The following is a 21,193-nucleotide window of genomic DNA, read 5'->3' on the forward strand; positions in this document are numbered from 1 at the left end:
AACACAGTGTTAGAGAGGTTTAATAACATGCTGGTCCAACAACACAGTGTTAGAGAGGTTTAATAACATGCTGGTCCAACAACACAGTGTCAGAGAGGTTTAATAACATGCTGGTCCAACAACAGTGTTAGAGAGGTTTAATAACATGCTGGTCCAACAACACAGTGTTAGAGAGGTTTAATAACATGCTGGTCCAACAACAGTGTTAGAGAGGTTTAATAACATGCTGGTCCAACAACACAGTGTCAGAGAGGTTTAATAAAGCAGACATTAGCATTCTGGTCCAACAACAATTATGCCAACTGTACTGTTCCCAGGTTACAGCTTGTTGGGTTCAGTTAAAATAATAGTTGTTTACAATCAACGGAGAGAGAATCAGATTGTTATATTGACTAGATAACAATCACCATGGTAAACAGAGAGAGAGAATCAGATTGCTCTGTTTGGCCTTACCTTACGTGCCTCTGAAAAACAAGAACATTTCTGTGATAGTGTCTCAGCAGGAGCATTGTTTTTCAGAGTGAATCTAGTTTCAGCTCCCTGTCACCACTCTGACACCGCTAGACTCCCTATCACCACTCTGACACCGCTAGACTCCCTGTCACCACTCTGACACCGCTAGACTCCCTGTCACCACTCTGACACCGCTAGACTCCCTGTCACCACTCTGACACTGCTTGGTTCCCTGTCAAGTCAGATCCTCTAATGTAGAGATGGCAGCCATAGTTCAGGAGGGTCTGCCTCACAATACTGTTGTGGAAACTGGACTTTACCATAGCCTCATTTTATCTGTCATTTTCTCCCCTCTTTCACTCCTCTCTCTGTCTCTCTCGCTCTCTCTCCTCCCTCTCTCTTCATCTCTCTCTCTCTTCCCTCTTCATCTCTCTCTCTTCCCTCTTCATCTCTCTCTCTCTCTTCCCCTCTCTCTCTCTCTCTCTTCCCCTCTCTCTCTCTCTCCTCCCTCTCTCTTCCCTCTTCATCTCTCTCTCTTTCCCCCTCTCTCTCTCTCTCTCTCTCTGTCTCTCTCCCCCCCCTGCCTTTTTATTTTTATGACTTACCTTGCTTGCCTCTAGAAAAGTGCCTGAAACAATCCAGAGTATGTACAGCGAGCCAGCTTCCTTCCCCACTTTTACCTCAGTTGATAAGATATAACTTTATAAAGTTCTGTAAAATACGTCAAGTGTTCGCCTGATGTCATGTCTGGAGCAGATGTACGCTTTTGTGCCAATTTTTGTCAGATGTTTTCCTTCCTAATATCAGAGCTCTAACAGTGTCAGTGAAAGGCTTCTTTATTATAAAAGTATACTATATATACAAAAGTATGTGGACACCCCTTCAATTTAGTGGATTTGGCTATTTCAGTCACACCCGTTGCATAAAATCGAGGACACCGCCATGCAATCTCCATAGACCCAACGTCAGCAGTAGAATGGCCTTACTGAAGAGCTCAGTGACTTTCAACGTGGCACCGTCATAGGATGCCACCTTTCCACCAAGTCAGTTCGTTAAAGTTCTGCCCTGCTAGAGCTGTCCCCGGGTCAACTGTAAGTGCTGTTTATTGTGAAGTGGAAACGTCTAGGAGCAACAACGGCTCAGCCGGCGAAGTGGTAGGCCACACAAGCTCACAGTACGGGACCGCCGAGTGCTGAAGCGCGTAAAAATCATCTGTCCTCTGTTGCAACACTCACTACCGAGTTCCAAACTGCCTCTGGAAGCAACTTCAGCACAATAACTGTTATTTGTCGGGAGCTTCATGAAATAGGTTTCCATGGCCGAGCAGCCGCACACCAGCCTAAGATCACCATGCGCAATGCCAAACGTCGGCTGGAATGGTGTAAAGCTCACTGCCATTGAACTCTGGAGCCGTGGAAACAAGTTCTCTGGAGTGATTATTCACACTTCACCATCTGGCAGTCCTACAGATTAATCTGGGTTTGGCAGATGCCAGGAGAACGCTACCTGCCCCAATGCAACTGTAAAGTTTGGTGGAGGAGGAATAAAGGTCTGGGGCTGTTTTTCATGTTTCGGCCGATGACATTCTAGACGATTCTGTGCTTCAAACTTTGTGGCAACAGTTTGGGGAAGGCCATTTCCTGTTTCAACATGACAATGCCCCCAGTGCACAAAGCGAGGTCCATACAGAAATAGTTTATTGAGATCGGTGTGGAAGAACTTGACTGGCCTGCACAGAGCCCTGACCACAACCCCATCGAACACCTTTGGAATGAATTGGAACGCCGACTGCGAGCCAGGCTTAATCGCCCAACATCAGTGCCCGACCTCACTAATGCTCTAATGGCTGAATGGAAGCAAGTCCCAGCAGCAATGTTCCAACATCTAGTGGAAAAGCCTTCCCAGAAGAATGGAGGCTGTTATAGCAGCAATGTTCCAACATCTAGTGGAAAGCCTTCCCAGAAGAGTGGAGGCTGTTATAGCAGCAATGTTCCAACATCTAGTGGAAAGCCTTCCCAGAAGAGTGGAGGCTGTTATAGCAGCAATGTTCCAACATCTAGTGGAAAGCCTTCCTAGATGAATGGAGGTTGTTATAGCAGTAGAGAGGGGACCAACTCCGTATTAATGCCCCTGATTTTGGAATGAGATTATTGGACGAGCAGGTATCCACATACTGTTGGTCATGTAGTGTATGATGGGCTATTTTATAGGTCACTGAGGTCTTGATGTTACTCTGTGTTGATGGTCTGTGTTGCTATGAGGGAACACATTCATATAGCTCATTCTAGAACCTACTGAATTGAGTATCTTCAATGAGGAGAATAAAGAGGGTGGGAGGGAGGGAAAAACACAAACACTACCTCCCCTCTCCATGAAAAACAAGAGTGCTTCTCATTTCTAAAAGCATGCCTCTGATGTCCGTCTCTCGCTCACTTCAACCACTGTGTTCGTCATAGTGACGTTGTGATCGAGCTGCTCCTCTCCCTCTCTCTCTCTCTCTCTCTCTTGGTTCAGAACAGCGCGTGCCTCAGAACCCTGAGATAAACGGCTGTACGGCAGCGCCGGTACCGGGACGCCGCTCCAACAGATCAACACTTGAACAGAGCGACAGAGTGGAAACGGTCAAACGACTATGGATGCGTCCTGCTCGATACAAAAAAACAAAACAAAAAACATTTTTCAAAGGGATTATTGTTATTTTTTCTTTGAAGTGGTAAACTTTAACAACCACTTTTTAAATCGTAACGGAATCAAACCGCCATAATGAATGATATTAAACTTGCGGTTTTGGGAGGCGAAGGAGTCGGGAAATCAGGTAAGACACATGTTTTACCTGTCATGTAAAAAACATTTTGTTCGGTTGGTTTGGCTTATTGTTTGTCCAAATGTGTACATTGTTCGTAGGCTATTGATTTTAACTATCGTATTCCTTCCTCAGCCCTCATCGTTCGATTCCTGACGAGGCGATTTATCGGCGAATATGCCTCATCATCAGGTAAGGTCTCTAACCTACTTAGTTTGCTACAATAGACTTGTGTAACATGAATACAACGTCATGCTAATTATTATGAAACAATCTGTAAAAAAAAATGTTTAAAAATAATTTGCAAAAGTTCTGTTTTCCAATTGATCTTTGATCCATTGTCATTGCTTTTACGCATCATTACGCACGTCCAGTTCTGACATAATTACGTAATTGTTCGATTTCCTGACGTTACCAAGTGAACACATTGTCCTTCATCAGATGGTAGATGATTGGCTACAGCTAGACTACTTCCATCAGAAGTATTGTTCAGTTGTATTGTAGGATACATGCTGTATTGAAGGCTGCATGCTGTATTGAAGGCTGCATTCTGTATTGAAGGCTACATGTTGTATTGTAGGCTACATGTTGTATTGAAAGGCTGCATGTTGTATTGAAAGGCTGCATGTTGTATTGAAAGGCTGCATGTTGTATTGTAGGCTACATGCTGTATTGTAGGCTACATGCTGTATTGAAGGCTACATGCTGTATTGTCGGCTAAATGCTGTATTGAAGGCTGCATGCTGTATTGAAGGCTACATGTTGTATTGTAGGCTACATGTTGTATTGTAGGCTACATGCTGTATTGTAGGCTACATGCTGTATTGTCGGCTACATGCTGTATTGAAGGCTGCATGCTGTATTGAAGGCTACATGTTGTATTGTAGGATACATGCTGTATTGAAGGCTACATGCTGTTTTGAAGGCTACATGCTGTTTTGAAGGCTACATGCTGTTTTGAAGGCTACATGTTGTATTGAAGGCTACATGCTGTATTGAAGGCTGCATGCTGTATTGAAGGCTACATGTTGTATTGAAGGCTACATGTTGTATTGTAGGATACATGCTGTATTGAAGGCTACATGCTGTTTTGAAGGCTACATGTTGTATTGAAGGCTGCATGCTGTATTGAAGGCTACATGCTGTATTGAAGGCTACATGCTGTATTGAAGGCTACATGCTGTATTGAAGGCTACATGTTGTATTGAAGGCTACATGTTGTATTGAAGGCTACATGCTGTATTGAAGGCTACATGCTGTATTGAAGGCTACATGTTGTATTGAAGGCTGCTTGTTTTATTGAAGGCTGCTTGTTTTATTGAAGGCTGCTTGTTGTATTGAAGGCTGCTTGTTGTATTGAAGGCTACATGCTGTGTTGTCGGCTACATGCTGTATTGTCGGCTACATGCTGTATGTTGTGTTGTGTGCTACGTGCTGTGTTGTCGGCTACGTGCTGTGTTGTCGGCTACGTGCTGTGTTGTCGGCTACGTGCTGTGTTGTCGGCTACGTGCTGTGTTGTCGGCTACGTGCTGTATGTTGTATTGTTGGCTACATGCTGTGTTGTCGGCTACCTGTTGTGTTGTAGGCTACATGCTGTGTTGTCGGCTACATGCTGTGTTGTCGGCTACGTGCTGTGTTGTTGGCTACGTGCTGTATGTTGTATTGTTGGCTACGTGCTGTGTTGTCGGCTACCTGTTGTGTTGTAGGCTACATGCTGTGTTGTAGGCTACATGCTGTGTTGTCGGCTACATGCTGTGTTGTCGGCTACATGCTGTGTTGTCGGCTACATGCTGTGTTGTCGGCTACGTGCTGTGTTGTCGGCTACGTGCTGTGTTGTCGGCTACATGCTGTGTTGTCGGCTACGTGCTGTGTTGTCGGCTACATGCTGTGTTGTCGGCTACATGCTGTATTGTCGGCTACGTGCTACATGTTGTGTTGTCGGCTACATGCTGTATTGTTGATGTTGGATCATTTGTATGAAATATTTTAGACTACAGTGATTCAAAATAAAAGTATCTAGTCAATATTGGTATTAGTCTGTGTGTTGTCATTATTTAGTATTGATCATATTTCTATGGATCCAAAGGTTGAATAACACTCCTTCGGGCAGTAGGTTAGATAGTGACTGTTGTGGAAACTGGACTTTACCGTAGCTTCATGTTATCTAATTATTGTCATTTTCTCTCCTCTCTTTCACTCCCCTATCTCTCTCTCTCTCTCTTTCTGTCTCTCTCTCTCTTTCTCTGTCTCTCTCTCTTTCTCTCTCTCTCTCTTTCTCTCTTTCTGTCTCTTTCTGTCTCTCTCTCTCTCTCTCTTTCTGTCTCTCTCTTTCTCTCTCTCTCTTTCTGTCTCCTCTCTCTTTCTGTCTCTCTCTCTTTCTGTCTCTTTCTCACTATCCCTCTCTCTCTATCCCCCTCTGTCTCTCTCTCTGTTTCTTTCTCACCCTCCCTCTATCTCTCTCTCTCTTTCCCTTTCTCTCTCATGCAGAATGCATATACAGGAAGCGTCTGTCTATTGATGGTAGACAGCTGAATCTAGAACTCTATGATCCATGCTCACAGGTGAGTTGAGAGGAGGAGGAGAACCACGTTGTTGACCATCATGTTTTGTATCACAATTCAGTTATCTGAGTGGCCATCCATTGACATGTATGAACAACGATTTATACGCTGAAGAAAAGCCATCTCTCATACCCAATATTCCTCTATCTGAAATGTATGATACAGGATAATACATGTATGGTACAGGATAATACATGTATGGTACAGGATAATGCATGGTACAGGATAATGTATGGTACAGGATAATGTATGGTATAGGATAATGTATGGTACAGGATAATACATGTATGGTACAGGATAATACATGTATGGTACAGGATAATACAGGTATGGTACAGGATAATACATGTATGGTACAGGATAATGTATGGTACAGGATAATGTATGGTACAGGATAATGTATGGTACAGGATAATACATGTATGGTACAGGATAATAAATGAATGGTACAGGATAATACATGTATGGTACAGGATTATACATGTATGGTACAGGATTATAAATGTATGGTACAGGATAATAAATGAATGGTACAGGATAATATAGTCAGTGCAGTGAAAACCCCTGACAGATTAATCAATCTCACTTATTGTGCCCAGCCAAGCATGCAGCAGTCTCCCTCCCACCCTCCCTCTTTCCCTGTCTCCCTCCCACCCACCCTCCCTCTTTCTCTGTCTCCCTCCCACCCACCCTCCCTCTTTCCCTGTCTCCCTCCCACCCTCCCTCTGTCCCTGTCTCCCTCCCACCCACCCTCCCTGTCTTCCTCCCACCCACCCTCCCTGTCTTCCTCCCACCCACCCTCCCTGTCTTCCTCCCACCCACCCTCCCTGTCTTCCTCCCACCCACCCTCCCTGTCTTCCTCCCACCCTCCCTCCCTGTCTTCCTCCCACCCTCCCTCCCTGTCTTCCTCCCACCCTCCCTCCCTGTCTCCCTCCCACCCACCCTCCCTGTCTCCCTCCCACCCACCCTCCCTGTCTCCCTCCCTGTCTCCCTCCCACCCTCCCTGTCTTCCTCCCACCCTCCCTCTTTACCTGTCTCCCTCCCTCTTTCCCTGTCTCCCTCCCACCCTCCCTCTTTCCCTGTCTCCCTCCTACCCTCCCTCTTCCATTTCCCCCACAGTTAATACATCACTATAAATCAGACCAGAACCATTCCCCCCCCCCCCCCCCCCCCCCCCCCCCCACAGTTAATACATCACTGTAAATCAGAACCATTTCCCCACAGAAGGAAGACTTTGAATTTGCTCTGAGTTGGATGGGTGTTTGCGATAACAAAGTGGATATGGCCAGAAGTGGGCGAAGGCAACCTTGGGTTATAATTCAGCAATAAGGCCAGAGGATGTGTGGTATATGGCCAATATGAGCCCACCCTCCTTTCACCAGCCTCCACTGGTGTGTATCAGATTGCTTGGTTATAGCAACATGTCCTTGCTGTTTGTGTTGCTCTGCAGGCCTGTGAGGGGAAGTCGACTCTGACCGACCAGATCCACTGGGCTGATGGCTTCGTAGTGGTCTATGACATCAGTGACCGCTCCTCCTTCATCAAGGCTAAAGCCATAGTACACCTGATCAGAGAGTTAAACCTGGGAGTGGCCAAAAGGTAACCATCCACTTACCTGTCCAGTCCATCTACTCACCTGTCCAGTCCATCTACTCACCTGTCCAGTCCATCTACTCACCTGTACAGTCCATCTACTCACCTGTACAGTCCATCTACTCACCTGTACAGTCCATCTACTCACCTGTCCAGTCCATCTACTCACCTGTACAGTCCATCTACTCACCTGTACAGTCCATCTACTCACCTGTACAGTCCATCCACTCACCTGTACAGTCCATCTACTCACCTGTACAGTCCATCTACTCACCTGTCCAGTCCATCTACTCACCTGTCCAGCCCATCTACTCACCTGTCCAGTCCATCCACTCACCTGTTCAGTCCATCCACTCACCTGTACAGTCCGTCCACTCATCTGTCCGTCCAGTCACCTGTCCAGTCCATGCACCACCTGTCCAGTCCATGCACTCACCTGTCCAGTCCATCCACTCCCCACCTGTCCAGTTCATCCACTCACCTGTCCAGTCCGTACAGTCCATCCACTCACGTGTCCAGTCCATCCACTTACCTGTCTAGTCCGTCCACCCCACCTGTCCAGTCCATCCACCCCACCTGTCCAGTCCATCCATACACCTGTCCAGTCCATCCATGCATTTGTCCAGTCCGTACAGTCCATCCACTCACCTGTCCAGTCCATCCACTAACCTGTCCAGTCCATCCACCCCACCTGTCCAGTCCATCCACACACCTGTCCAGTCCATCCATGCACCTGTCCAGTCCGTACAGTCCATCCACTCACCTGTCCAGTCCATCCACTCACCTGTCCAGTCCATCCACTAACCTGTCCAGTCCATCCACTCACCTGTCCAGTCCATCCACTCACCTGTCCAGTCCATCCACCCCACCTGTCCAGTCCATCCACCCACCTGTCCAGTCCATCCACACACCTGTCCAGTCCATCCACCCCACCTGTCCAGTCCATCCACACACCTGTCCAGTCCATCCACGCACCTGTCCAGTCCATCCATGCACCTGTCCAGTCCATTCATGCACCTGTCCAGTCCATCCACCCCACCCATACAGTCCATCCACCCACTACCTGTCCAGTCCATCCACTCACCTGTCCAGTCCATCCACCCCACCTGTCCAGTCCATCCACCCCACCTGTCCAGTCCATCCACACACCTGTCCAGTCCGTCCAGTCCATCCACCCACCTGTCCAGTCCATCCACGCACCTGTCCAGTCCATCCATGCACCTGTCCAGTCCGTACAGTCCATCCACTCACCTGTCCAGTCCATCCACCCACCTGTCCAGTCCATCCACCCCACCTGTCCAGTCCATCCACGCACCTGTCCAGTCCATCCACACACCTGTCCAGTCCGTACAGTCCATCCACTCACCTGTCCAGTCCATCTACTCACCTGTCCAGTCCATCCACCCACCTGTCCAGTCCATCCACGCACCTGTCCAGTCCATCCATGCACCTGTCCAGTCCGTACAGTCCATCCACTCACCTGTCCAGTCCATCCACTCACCTGTCCAGTCCATCTACTCACCTGTCCAGTTCATCCACTCACCTGTCCAGTCCATCTACTCACCTGTCCAGTCCATCCACTTACCTGTCCAGTCCATCCACTCACCTGTCCACTCCATCCACCCACCTGTCCAGTCCATCTACTCACCTGTCCAGTCCATCCACTTACCTGTCCAGTCCATCCACTCACCTGTCCACTCCATCCACCCACCTGTCCAGTCCATCTACTCACCTGTCCAGTCCATCCACTCACCTGTCCAGTCCATCCACTCACCTGTCCAGTCCATCCACTCACCTGTCCAGTCCATCCACTCACCTGTCCAGTCCATCCACTCACCTGTCCAGTCCATCTACCCACCTGTCCAGTCCATCCACCCACCACCTGTCCAGTCCATCCACTCACCTGTCCAGTCCATCCACTCACCTGTCCAGTCCATCCACTCACCTGTCCAGTCCATCCACTCACCTGTCCAGTCCGTACAGTCCATCCACCCACCTGTCCAGTCCATCTACACACCTGTCCAGTCCATCTACTCACCTGTCCAGTCCATCTACTCACCTGTTCAGTACATCTACTCACCTGTCCAGTCCATCTACTCACCTGTCCAGTCCATCTACTCACCTGTCCAGTCCATCTACTCACCTGTTCAGTACATCTACTCACTTGTCCAGTCCATCTACTCACCTGTCCAGTCCATCTACTCACCTGTCCAGTCCATCTACTCACCTGTCCAGTCCATCTACTCACCTGTCCAGTCCATCTACTCACCTGTCCAGTCCATCTACTCACCTGTCCAGTCCATCCACCCACCTGTCCAGTCCATCCACCCACCTGTCCAGTCCATAGACTCTTACCTGTCCAGTCTGTCCACACACACCTCACCTATCAAAAGGTAGACTCTCACACTGATACAGACCTTCCAGTTCCCCTCACCTACCAAAGGGTAGACTCTCACACTGATACAGACCTTCCAGTTCCCCTCACCTACCAAAAGGTAGACTCTCACACTGATATAGACCTTCCAGTTCCCCTCACCTACCAAAAGGTAGACTCTCACACTGATATAGACCTTCCAGTTCCCCTCACCTACCAAAAGGTAGACTCTCACACTGATATAGACCTTCCATCCTCTTGGCGTAGGGGGAGAGTGGAGTCAGTGGGACTGACATTCCATCCTATTATTGTCATTGTGCATCAATAGATTGGACGTCGATGTGGGTTTAACAGCCGCTCACACTGCCCAACAACTGTTACATCGGTAGTAATCCCATTGATAGATTTTACCACAGAGATTCAACTCTCTGGCTCATGTCCATGTGACAATTATTCAGAACCTTTTTTTTTAAATTCAGAGCCAAGATCTATTGTCTGTATGATCTTCAGTTCTTGCTGGTAGTAATTCCAATACACCACTAACTCATCATTCTGCCCCCAAACCAATCCTCTAGTAAATATCTAACTGCTATTGAATTCTCCTGTCACTATGAGAATTCTATTGCTGTTGAGGCGTCTCATGTCATCTCTCTATTATGGCTGAACTGATTGTTGGAATGTTTTCACTAGTGGTCTTCTAGGGATGAGGGAACACCTGTCTAGTGGGGATGAGGTAACATCTGTCTAGTGGTCTTCTGGGTGATGAGGGAACATCTGTCTAGTGGTCTTCTGGGTGATGAGGGAACATCTGTCTAATGGTCTTCTGTGGATGAGGGAACATCTGTCTAGTGGTCTTCTAGGGATGAGGGAACACCTGTCTAATGGGATGAGGGAACATCCGTCTAATGGGATGAGGGAACATCTGTCTAATGGGATGAGGGAACATCTGTCTAATGGGGATGAGGGAACATCTGTCTAATGGGATGAGGGAACATCTGTCTAATGGGATGAGGGAACATCTGTCTAATGGGATGAGGGAACATCTGGCTAATGGGGATGAGGGAACATCTGGCTAATGGGGATGAGGGAACATCTGGCTAATGGGGATGAGGGAACATCTGGCTAATGGGATGAGGGAACATCTGTCTAATGGGATGAGGGAACATCTGTTTAATGGTCTAATGGGATGAGGGAACATCTGTTTAATGTTCTTCTGTGGATGAGGGAACATCTGTCTAATGGTCTAATGGGGATGAGGGAACATCTGTCTAATGGTCTTCTGGGTGATGAGGGAACATCTGTCTAATGGTCTTCTGGGGATGAGGAAACATCTGTCTAATGGTCTCTGTGGATGAGGGAACATCTGTCTAATGGGATGAGGGAACATCTGTCTAATGGGAAGAGGGAACATCTGTCTAATGGGATGAGGGAACATCTGCCTAATGGTCTTCTGGGGATGAGGGAACACCTGTCTAGTGGTCTTCTAGGGATGAGGGAACATCTGTCTAGTGGTCTTCTGGGGACGAGGGAACACCTGTCTAATGGGATGAGGGAACATCCGTCTAATGGGATGAGGGAACATCTGTCTAATGGGATGAGGGAACATCTGTCTAATGGGGATGAGGGAACATCTGTCTAATGGGATGATGGAACATCTGTCTAATGGGATGAGGGAACATCTGTCTAATGGGATGAGGGAACATCTGGCTAATGGGGATGAGGGAACATCTGGCTAATGGGATGAGGGAACATCTGTCTAATGGGGATGAGGGAACATCTGTCTAATGGGATGAGGGAACATCTGTCTAATGGGATGAGGGAACATCTGTCTAATGGGATGAGGGAACATCTGTCTAATGGGATGAGGGAACATCTGTTTAATTGTCTAATGGGATGAGGGAACATCTGTTTAATGTTCTTCTGGGGATGAGGGAACATCTGTCTAATGGTCTAATGGGGATGAGGGAACATCTGTCTAATGGTCTAATGGGGATGAGGGAACATCCGTCTAATGGGATGAGGGAACATCTGTCTAATGGGATGAGGGAACATCCGTCTAATGGGATGAGGGAACATTTGTCTAATGGGATGAGGGAACATTTGTCTAATGGGATGAGGGAACATCTGTCTAATGGGATGAGGGAAGATCTGCCTAATGGTCTTCTGGGGATGAGGGAACATCCGTCTAATGGGATGAGGGAACATCTGTCTAATGGGATGAGGGAACATCTGTCTAATGGGATGAGGGAAGATCTGCCTAATGGTCTTCTGGGGATGAGGGAACATCCGTCTAATGGGATGAGGGAACATCTGTCTAATGGGATGAGGGAACATCTGTCTAATGGGATGAGGGAACATCTGCCTAATGGTCTTCTGGGTAATGAGGGAGTCTTCACCCACAGCATTCAAAGTTACTACATACTGTAAATGCCCCACCAAAATAGTTTGTGGACAACAACAACAACAGACCTACAGTTTAGCACTGACACATACAATGACGATACCCTCAACTCTCCATCGAGGTTTTAGTCTCGTAGGTTACATCTGAAAAGGGCACCCTATTCCCTATAAAGAGAGCAATACTCTGGACTGCTTCTTGACCTCATTTTGACATGCCTCTGGTAAGAAATAGTGTCATGTAAAATGGGAGAAGGTGTCATTTTCAGATGTCCCGTAGTCTTTAAACGTCACTACCGTTTACTCAACCTGCCCTCCTGGTTTGTCTTGTCTTACATCCAGGGATTCGTTATGTCCGTCCTTACTGTGTCTCATATATTTTTATTTCCTACTCATCCTGTCTTCCTCCTCTCTCTCTCTCTCTCTCTCTCTCCCCCCTCAGGGATGCTGACACTCTGGTGTTCCTGGTGGGTAACAAGCAGGACCTGTGTCACGTGAGGGAGGTGAGTCGAGAGGAAGGCCAGCGCCTGGCAGCCGAGTCCCAGACACAGTTCTATGAGCTCTCTGCAGCAGAACACTACCAGGAAGTGGTCCTCATGTTCTCGAAGATGGTCCACAACGCCAGCCTTGGGGGCAAGGCCAAGGAGAGGAGACGGAGACCTAGTGGCTCCAAGTCCATGGCCAAACTCATCAATAATGTCTTCGGGAAGCGGAGGAAATCAGTGTGAAAGGGGAGATGGGAAAGGTCAAGTGTTTACCCCGGGCCTAAAGAAGCCTTGTTACTTCGTTACTCCCCTTGGGACTGTTGTTGAATGGTGAAAGGGATTGTGGGAAAATGGTCGATAATGTTGAATGGACCCACCAACAACAACAACATGGGCTTCACCTACTTCACTTGCTGTTGCTATTATTATTGTTGATCATGAAAAGAGTCAATAATAATTAGACCTCCACTCCTCTGGTTGCCAACCACCAAGGGACAGCTCTATATGGTATAAATGGTTCTACACTTAGAACAGAGCTTATTGGACTGATAGGACTGCTGCTGTTTAGACTTTCTGACTCGTGCTTACCAAACTCGCGTGTGTGTGTGTGTGTGTGTGTGTGTGTGTGTGTGTGTGTGTGTGTGTGTGTGTGTGTGTGTGTGTGTGTGTGTGTGTGTAAATGACACCACAGGGAGACTCCATTATTAGCTATGTAAAGTAAATTACACCACAGGGAGACTCCATTATTAGCTATGTAGAGTATATGATACCACAGGGAGACTCCATTATTAGCTATGTAGAGTATATGATACCACAGGGAGACTCCATTATTAGCTATGTACTGTAAATGACACCACGGGGAGACTCCATTATTAGCTATGTACTGTAAATGACACCACGGGGAGACTCCATTATTAGCTATGTTGAGTATATGATACCACAGGGAGATTCCATTACTGGCCCTATTGCCTCTACTGCTCAATGCATGCCACAGTGGCAGACACAGTCCATGTTTCATACATCTTTCATTATGACTCAACTGTATCCCAAATAGCACCCTATTCCCTATATATAATGCACTATGTTTGACCGGAGCCCTATGGGCCCTTATCGAAAGTAGTGCACTAAACAGGGAACAGGGTGCCATTTGGGATGCTTCCTGAATACCGCTACTGAAGAGAGCCAGCAGTTTATTGGCATGGAGGTTGTTTTTGGGGGGAAATTCTTTCTGTGGTTACTGTGGTTTCCAGGGAAAGGTAATGTATCATAAAATAATGAATGTCTGTCTGTTTAGTTCCATCTTCCTGTTGTTCATTGTTCCCTGGATTAAAGTCCGAATTATAAACTCATAAAATAATGTAAAACTATAATAAACACTGTAATCAAGTCTAGTTGTGGTTTTATGGAGGTGTGTGTGTGTAAGTAAAGAAATAAAACGACTGTAAAAAGACATTTGAAAATAACAGTAGAGAGGCTATATACAGACACCTGTTAGTCAGGCTGATTGAGGTAGTATGTACATGTAGGTATTTTTAAGGTGACTATGCATATATGATGAACAGAGAGTAGCAGTAGTGTAAAAGAGGGGTTGGCAGGTGGCGGGTGGTGGGACACAATGCAGATAGCTCGGTTAGCCAATTTTTGGGAGCACTGGTTGGTCGGGCCAATGAGGTAGTATGTACATGAATGTATAGTTAAAGTGACTATGCATATATGATAAACAGAGAGTAGCAGCAGCGTAAAAAGAGGGGTTGGAGGGGCACACATTGCAAATAGTCCGGGTAGCCATTTGGTTACCTGTTCAGGAGTCTTATGGCTTGGGGGTAAAAACTGTTGAGAAGCCTTTCTGTCCTAGACTTGGCACTCCGGTACCGCTTGCCATGCAGTAGTAGAGAGAACAGTCTATGACTGGGGCGGCTGGGGTCTTTTCACAATTTTTAGGGCCTTTTTCTGACACCGCCTGGTATAGAGGTCCTGGATGGCAGGCAGCTTTGCCCCAGTGATGTACTGGGCCGTACACACTACCCTCTGTAGTGCCTTGCGGTCGGAGACTGAGCAATTGCCGATCCAGGCAGTGATGCAACCGGTCTGGATGCTCTCGATGTTGCAGCTGTAGAACCTTTTGAGGATCTCAGGACCCATGCCAAATCTTTTTAGTTTTCTGAGGGGGAATAGGCTTTGTCATGCCCTCTTCACAACTGTCTTGGTGTGTTTGAACTATTCCAGTTTGTTGTTGATGTGAACACCAAGGAACTTTAAGCTCTCAACCTGCTCCACTATAGCCCCGTCGATGAGAATGGTGGCGCGCTCGGTCCTCCTTTTCCTGTAGTCCACAATCATCTCCTTAGTCTTGGTTACGTTGAGGGATAGGTTGTTATTCTGGCACCACCCGGCGAGGTCTCTGACCACCTCCCTATAGGCTGTCTCGTCGTTGTCGGCGATCAGGCCTACCACTGTTGTGTCGTCTGCAAACTTAATGATGGTGTTGGAGTCGTGTCTGGCCTGACCATGCAGTCGTGGGTGAACCGGGAGTACATGAGGGGACTGAGCACGCACCCCTGGGGAGCTCCAGTGTTGAGGATGAACGTGGCAGATGTGTTGTTACCTACCCTAACCACCTGGGGGGAGGCCCGTCAAGAAGTCCAGGATCCAGTTGCAGAAGGAGGTGTTTAGTCCCAGGTTCCTTAGCTTAGTGATGAGCTTTGAGGGCACTATGGTGTTGAACGCTGAGCTGTAGTCAATGAACAGCATTCTCACATAGGTGTTCCTTTTGTCCAGGTGGGAAAGGGCAGTGTGGAGTGCAGTAGAGATGGCGTCATCTGTGGATCTGTTTGGAAGGTATGCAAATTGGAGTCAACCAGACAAATAATACTCATATTACTGTAAATCAACCAGACAATTAATACTCATATTACTGTAAATCAACCAGACAAATAACACTCATATTACTGTAAATCAACCAGACAATTAATACTCATTTTACTGTAAATCAACCAGTCCAATAATACTCATATTACTGTAAATCAACCAGACAAATAATACTCATATTACTGTAAATCAACCAGACAAATAATACTCATATTACTGTAAATCAACCAGACAATTAATACTCATATTACTGTAAATCAACCAGACAATTAATACTCTTCATTCTCTGAATCAGAAGGACAAGAAGCATATTTGATGGTTTCTTGGTAAAGGGGATTATGACCTTACCCAGTTCAACCATTTTCAGCGCCTGAGCTGTGCTTTGTCTTTCCATGCTCGGGCCCTCTGCTATAGCCTGGTTACACCAGACTGACTGAAAGCTGCTCTCCCTTTGTCTTTCCATGCTCGGGGCCCTCTGCTATAGCCTGGTTACACCAGACTGACTGAAAGCTGCTCTCCCTTTGTCTTTCCATGCTCGGGGCCCTCTGCTATAGCCTGGTTACACCAGACTGACTGAAAGCTGCTCTCCCTTTGTCTTTCCATGCTCGGGGTGCTCTGCTATAGCCTGGTTACACCAGACTGACTGAAAGCTGCTCTCTCCTTTGTCTTTCCATGCTCGGGGCCCTCTGCTATAGCCTGGTTACACCAGACTGACTGAAAGCTGCTCTCTCCTTTGTCTTTCCATGCTCGGGGCCCTCTGCTATAGCCTGGTTACACCAGACTGACTGAAAGCTGCTCTCCCTTTGTCTTTCCATGCTCGGGGCCCTCTGCTATAGCCTGGTTACACCAGACTGACTGAAAGCTGCTCTCCCTTTGTCTTTCCATGCTCGGGGCCCTCTGCTCTCACCTTTGTCTCAATTCAGAACACCTCTTGGCAAGACTCAACTAGACAAAGAATGGTGTTTAAAGCTGACAGGTTGGTTGTCACACCTGTACGAATCTCTTCACACACACACACACACACACACACACACACACACACACACACACACACACACACACACACACACACACACACACACACACACAGAGAGAGAGAGACACAGTTGCCATCAACACCCCCAGGCCTCAAGTCCTTCTCTACATCAGGGTGTGACAGTCTGAATGAGTCTGTTTGACAGACTACCTATACATAGCTTCTCTGTAATGGGGGGGGGGGGGGGGGGTAAGAGAGGGAGGGAGGGAGTGAGAGAGAGGGAGAGAGAGAGACAGGGAGAGAGAGAGAGAGAGAGACAGAGACAGAGAGAGAGAGAGAGAGAGAGAGAGAAAGAGAGAGGGAGAGAGAGGAAGAGAGAGAGAGAGAGAGAGAGAGAAAGAGAGAGAGGGGGGAGAGGGAGAGAGACAGAGAGAGGGCGAGAGAGAGAGACAGAGAGAGAGGGGGGAGAGGGAGAGAGACAGAGAGAGGGAGAGAGAGAGAGAGAGACAGAGAGAAAGAGAGAGAGACAGAGACAGAGTGAAAGAGAGAGAGGGAGTGAGAGAGGGAGTGAGATGGAGTGAGAGAGACAGAGAGAGAGAGGTCATCGGAAAGTAAACAAACACAAAGCCCAGATGCTCTCGTTGCGTCTGACAACAGTTAGGCCCCGAGGCCGACTCACGGAGTAGAAAATAGACCCAGGCCCCGGTCAATCTCACATGTAGGAGGGGCATTATCTGTTTGTTATGTCGTCTAAAGCAGTTTCCTTTTCCATTAGGATGTGCCGTGTTAATGGTGGTTGAAGAGACGAGACCAGAGAACGATTTAACCAGAGAATAGGGTTCCATTTGACCAGAGAATAGGGTTCCATTTGACCAGAGAATAGGGTTCCATTTGACCAGAGAATAGGGTTCCATTTGACCAGAGAATAGGGTTCCATTTGACCAGAGAATAGGGTTCCATTTGACCAGAGAATAGGGTTCCATTTGACCAGAGAATAGGGTTCCATTTGACCAGAGAATAGGGTTCCACTTGACCAGAGAATAGGGTTCCATTTAACCAGGGAATAGGGTTCCATTTAACCAGAGAATAGGGTTCCATTTGACCAGAGAATAGGGTGCCATTTGACCAGAGAATCGGGTTCCATTTGACCAGAGAATAGGGTTCCATTTGACCAGAGAATAGGGTTCCATTTGACCAGAGAATAGGGTGCCATTTGACCAGAGAATAGGGTGCCATTTGACCAGAGAATAGGGTGCCATTTGACCAGAGAATAGGGTTCCATTTGACCAGAGAATAGGGTTCCATTTGACCAGAGAATAGGGTGCCATTTGACCAGAGAATAGGGTTCCATTTGACCAGAGAATAGGGTTCCATTTGACTAGGGAATAGGGTGCAATTTGACCAGAGAATAGGGTTCCATTTGACCAGAGAATAGGGTTCCATTTGACCAGAGAATAGGGTTCCATTTGACCAGAGAATAGGGTGCCATTTGACCAGAGAATAGGGTTCCAGTTGACCAGAGAATAGGGTGCCATTTGACCAGAGAATAGGGTTCCAGTTGACCAGAGAATAGGGTTCCATTTAACCAGAGCATAGGGTTCCATTTGAGTGACAGCCTGACAGCCCAAAACAAATATTATCTGTCACGTGCTTCGTAAACAACAGGTGTAGACTAACAGTGTAATGCTTACTGACGGGCCCTTCCCAACAACAGGTGTAGACTAACAGGGTAATGCTTACTGACGGGCCCTTCCCAACAACAGGTGTAGACTAACAGGGTAATGCTTACTGACTGGCCCTTCCCAACAACAGGTGTAGACTAACAGGGTAATGCTTACTTACTGGCCCTTCCCAACAACAGGTGTAGACTAACAGTGTAATGCTTACTGACGGGCCCTTCCCAACAACAGGTGTAGACTAACAGTGTCATGCTTACTGATGGGCCCTTCCCAACAACAGGTGTAGACTAACAGGGTAATGCTTACTGACGGGCCCTTCCCAACAACAGGTGTAGACTAACAGTGTAATGCTTACTGACTGGCCCTTCCCAACAACAGGTGTAGACTAACAGGGTAATGCTTACTTACTGGCCCTTCCCAACAACAGGTGTAGACTAACAGGGTAATGCTTACTGACGGGCCCTTCCCAACAACAGGTGTAGACTAACAGGGTAATGCTTACTGACGGGCCCTTCCCAACAACAGGTGTAGACTAACAGGGTAATGCTTACTGACGGGCCCTTCCCAACAACAGGTGTAGACTAACAGGGTAATGCTTACTGACGGGCCCTTCCCAACAACAGGTGTAGACTAACAGGGTAATGCTTACTGACGGGTCCCAACAATGTAGAGTAAGAAAATAGAGAAATAATAGAAAAGTAATAATAAATCCACAATGAGAAACGATAACTTGGCTACATACCAGGTACCAGGTAATAACATGGCTACATACCAGGTACCAGGTAATAACATGGCTACATACCAGGTACCAGGTAATAACATGGCTACATACCAGGTACCAGGTAATAACATGGCTACATACCAGGTACCAGGTAATAACATGGCTACATACCAGGTACCAGGTAATAACATGGCTACATACCAGGTACCAGGTAATAACATGGCTACATACCAGGTACCAGGTAATAACATGGCTACATACCAGGTACCAGGTAATAACATGGCTACATACCAGGTACCAGGTAATAACATGGCTACATACCAGGTACCAGGTAATAACATGGCTACATACCAGGTACCAGGTAATAACATGGCTACATACCAGGTACCAGGTAATAACATGGCTACATACCAGGTACCAGGTAATAACATGGCTACATACCAGGTACCAGGTAATAACATGGCTACATACCAGGTACCAGGTAATAACATGGCTACATACCAGGTACCAGGTAATAACATGGCTACATACCAGGTACCAGGTAATAACATGGCTACATACCAGGTACCAGGTAATAACATGGCTACATACCAGGTACCAGGTAATAACATGGCTACATACCAGGTACCAGGTAATAACATGGCTACATACCAGGTACCAGGTAATAACATGGCTACATACCAGGTACCAGGTAATAACATGGCTACATACCAGGTACCAGGTAATAACATGGCTACATACCAGGTACCAGGTAATAACTTGGCTACATACCAGGTACCAGGTAATAACATGGCTATATACAGACAGTACCAGGTAATAACATGGCTACATACCAGGTACCAGGTAATAACTTGGCTACATACCAGGTACCAGGTAATAACATGGCTACATACCAGGTACCAGGTAATAACTTGGCTACATACCAGGTACCAGGTAATAACTTGGCTACATACCAGGTACCAGGTAATAACTTGGCTACATACCAGGTACCAGGTAATAACATGGCTACATACCAGGTACCAGGTAATAACATGGCTACATACCAGGTACCAGGTAATAACATGGCTACATACAGGGAGTACCAGTACTGAGTCAATGTGCAGGGGTACGAGGTAATAACTTGGCTACATACCAGGTACCAGGTAATAACATGGCTACATACCAGGTACCAGGTAATAACATGGCTACATACCAGGTACCAGGTAATAACATGGCTACATACCAGGTACCAGGTAATAACATGGCTACATACAGGGAGTACCAGTACTGAGTCAATGTGCAGGGGTACGAGGTAATAACTTGGCTTTATACACAGGTACCAGGTAATAACATGGCTACATACAGGAAGTACCAGAACAGAGTCAATGTGCAGGGGTACGAGGTAATAACTTGGCTTTATACACAGGTACCAGGTAATAACTTGGCTACATACAGGGAGTACCAGTACTGAGTCAATATGCAGGGGTACGAGGTCATAACTTGGCTATATACAGGAAGTACCAGAACTGAGTCAATATGCAGGGGTACGAGGTCATAACTTGGCTATATACAGGAAGTACCAGAACTGAGTCAATATGCAGGGGTACGAGGTCATAACTTGGCTATATACAGGAAGTACCAGAACTGAGTCAATATGCAGGGGTACGAGGTCATAACTTGGCTATATACAGGAAGTACCAGAACTGAGTCAATATGCAGGGGTACGAGGTCATAACTTGGCTATATACAGGAAGTACCAGAACTGAGTCAATATGCAGGGGTACGAGGTCATAACTTGGCTATATACAGGAAGTACCAGAACTGAGTCAATGTGCAGGTCATAACTTGGCTATATACAGGATAGACAAACACTAGCAGAAGCGGATGTGATGAGTCAAAAAAGTTTGTGCAAAAAAGGGTCGTTGCAGATAGTCCAGGTAGCTATTTGGTTTAATATTTAACTAACTATGTATCAATCAGTCTTATGGTCTGGAGGGTAGAAGCTGTTCAGTCTTATGGCTCGGAGGGTAGAAGCTGTTCAGTCTTATGGCTCAGAGGGTAGAAGCTGTTCAGTCTTATGGCTCAGAGGGTAGAAGCTGTTCAGTCTTATGGCTCAGAGGGTAGAAGCTGTTCAGTCTTATGGCTCAGAGGGTAGAAGCTGTTCAGGGTCCTGTTGGTTTTCAGACTTGGTGCATCGGTAGCGCTTGCAGCCAGGGAGCAGAGAGACTATGACTTGGGTGGCTGGAGTCTATGACACATTTTTAGGGCCTCATCAAACAAACAAACAAACAAACAAATTTATTT

The 21,193-nt window shown here is 46.9% G+C and overlaps 1 protein-coding gene across 1 annotated transcript; it reads left to right on the forward strand.

Moving 5' to 3' along the window:
- The first annotated feature begins 2,566 nt into the window (after positions 1-2,566).
- rergla (RERG/RAS-like a) lies at positions 2,567-14,053 on the forward strand. Its single transcript, XM_036945434.1, has 5 exons — positions 2,567-3,268; positions 3,392-3,448; positions 5,744-5,817; positions 7,268-7,416; positions 12,624-14,053. The coding sequence occupies exons 1-5, from the start codon at positions 3,217-3,219 to the stop codon at positions 12,907-12,909; spliced, it is 618 nt and encodes a 205-aa protein (XP_036801329.1). The 5' UTR covers positions 2,567-3,216; the 3' UTR covers positions 12,910-14,053.
- The last annotated feature ends 7,140 nt before the right edge of the window (positions 14,054-21,193 follow it).

This window comes from Oncorhynchus mykiss, chromosome 15 (assembly GCF_013265735.2).
Source record: "Oncorhynchus mykiss isolate Arlee chromosome 15, USDA_OmykA_1.1, whole genome shotgun sequence".
Taxonomy (NCBI): Eukaryota; Metazoa; Chordata; class Actinopteri; order Salmoniformes; family Salmonidae; genus Oncorhynchus; species Oncorhynchus mykiss.

Bases quoted from the DNA above. Each gene is read 5' to 3' on its own strand.
- rergla (XM_036945434.1), top strand. From the start codon at position 3,217: ATGAATGATATTAAACTTGCGGTTTTGGGAGGCGAAGGAGTCGGGAAA. The intron at 3,269-3,391 runs GTAAGACACATG...TTCCTTCCTCAG, and splicing joins CGAAGGAGTCGGGAAATCAG to CCCTCATCGTTCGATTCCTG. The intron at 3,449-5,743 runs GTAAGGTCTCTA...TCTCTCATGCAG, and splicing joins CGAATATGCCTCATCATCAG to AATGCATATACAGGAAGCGT.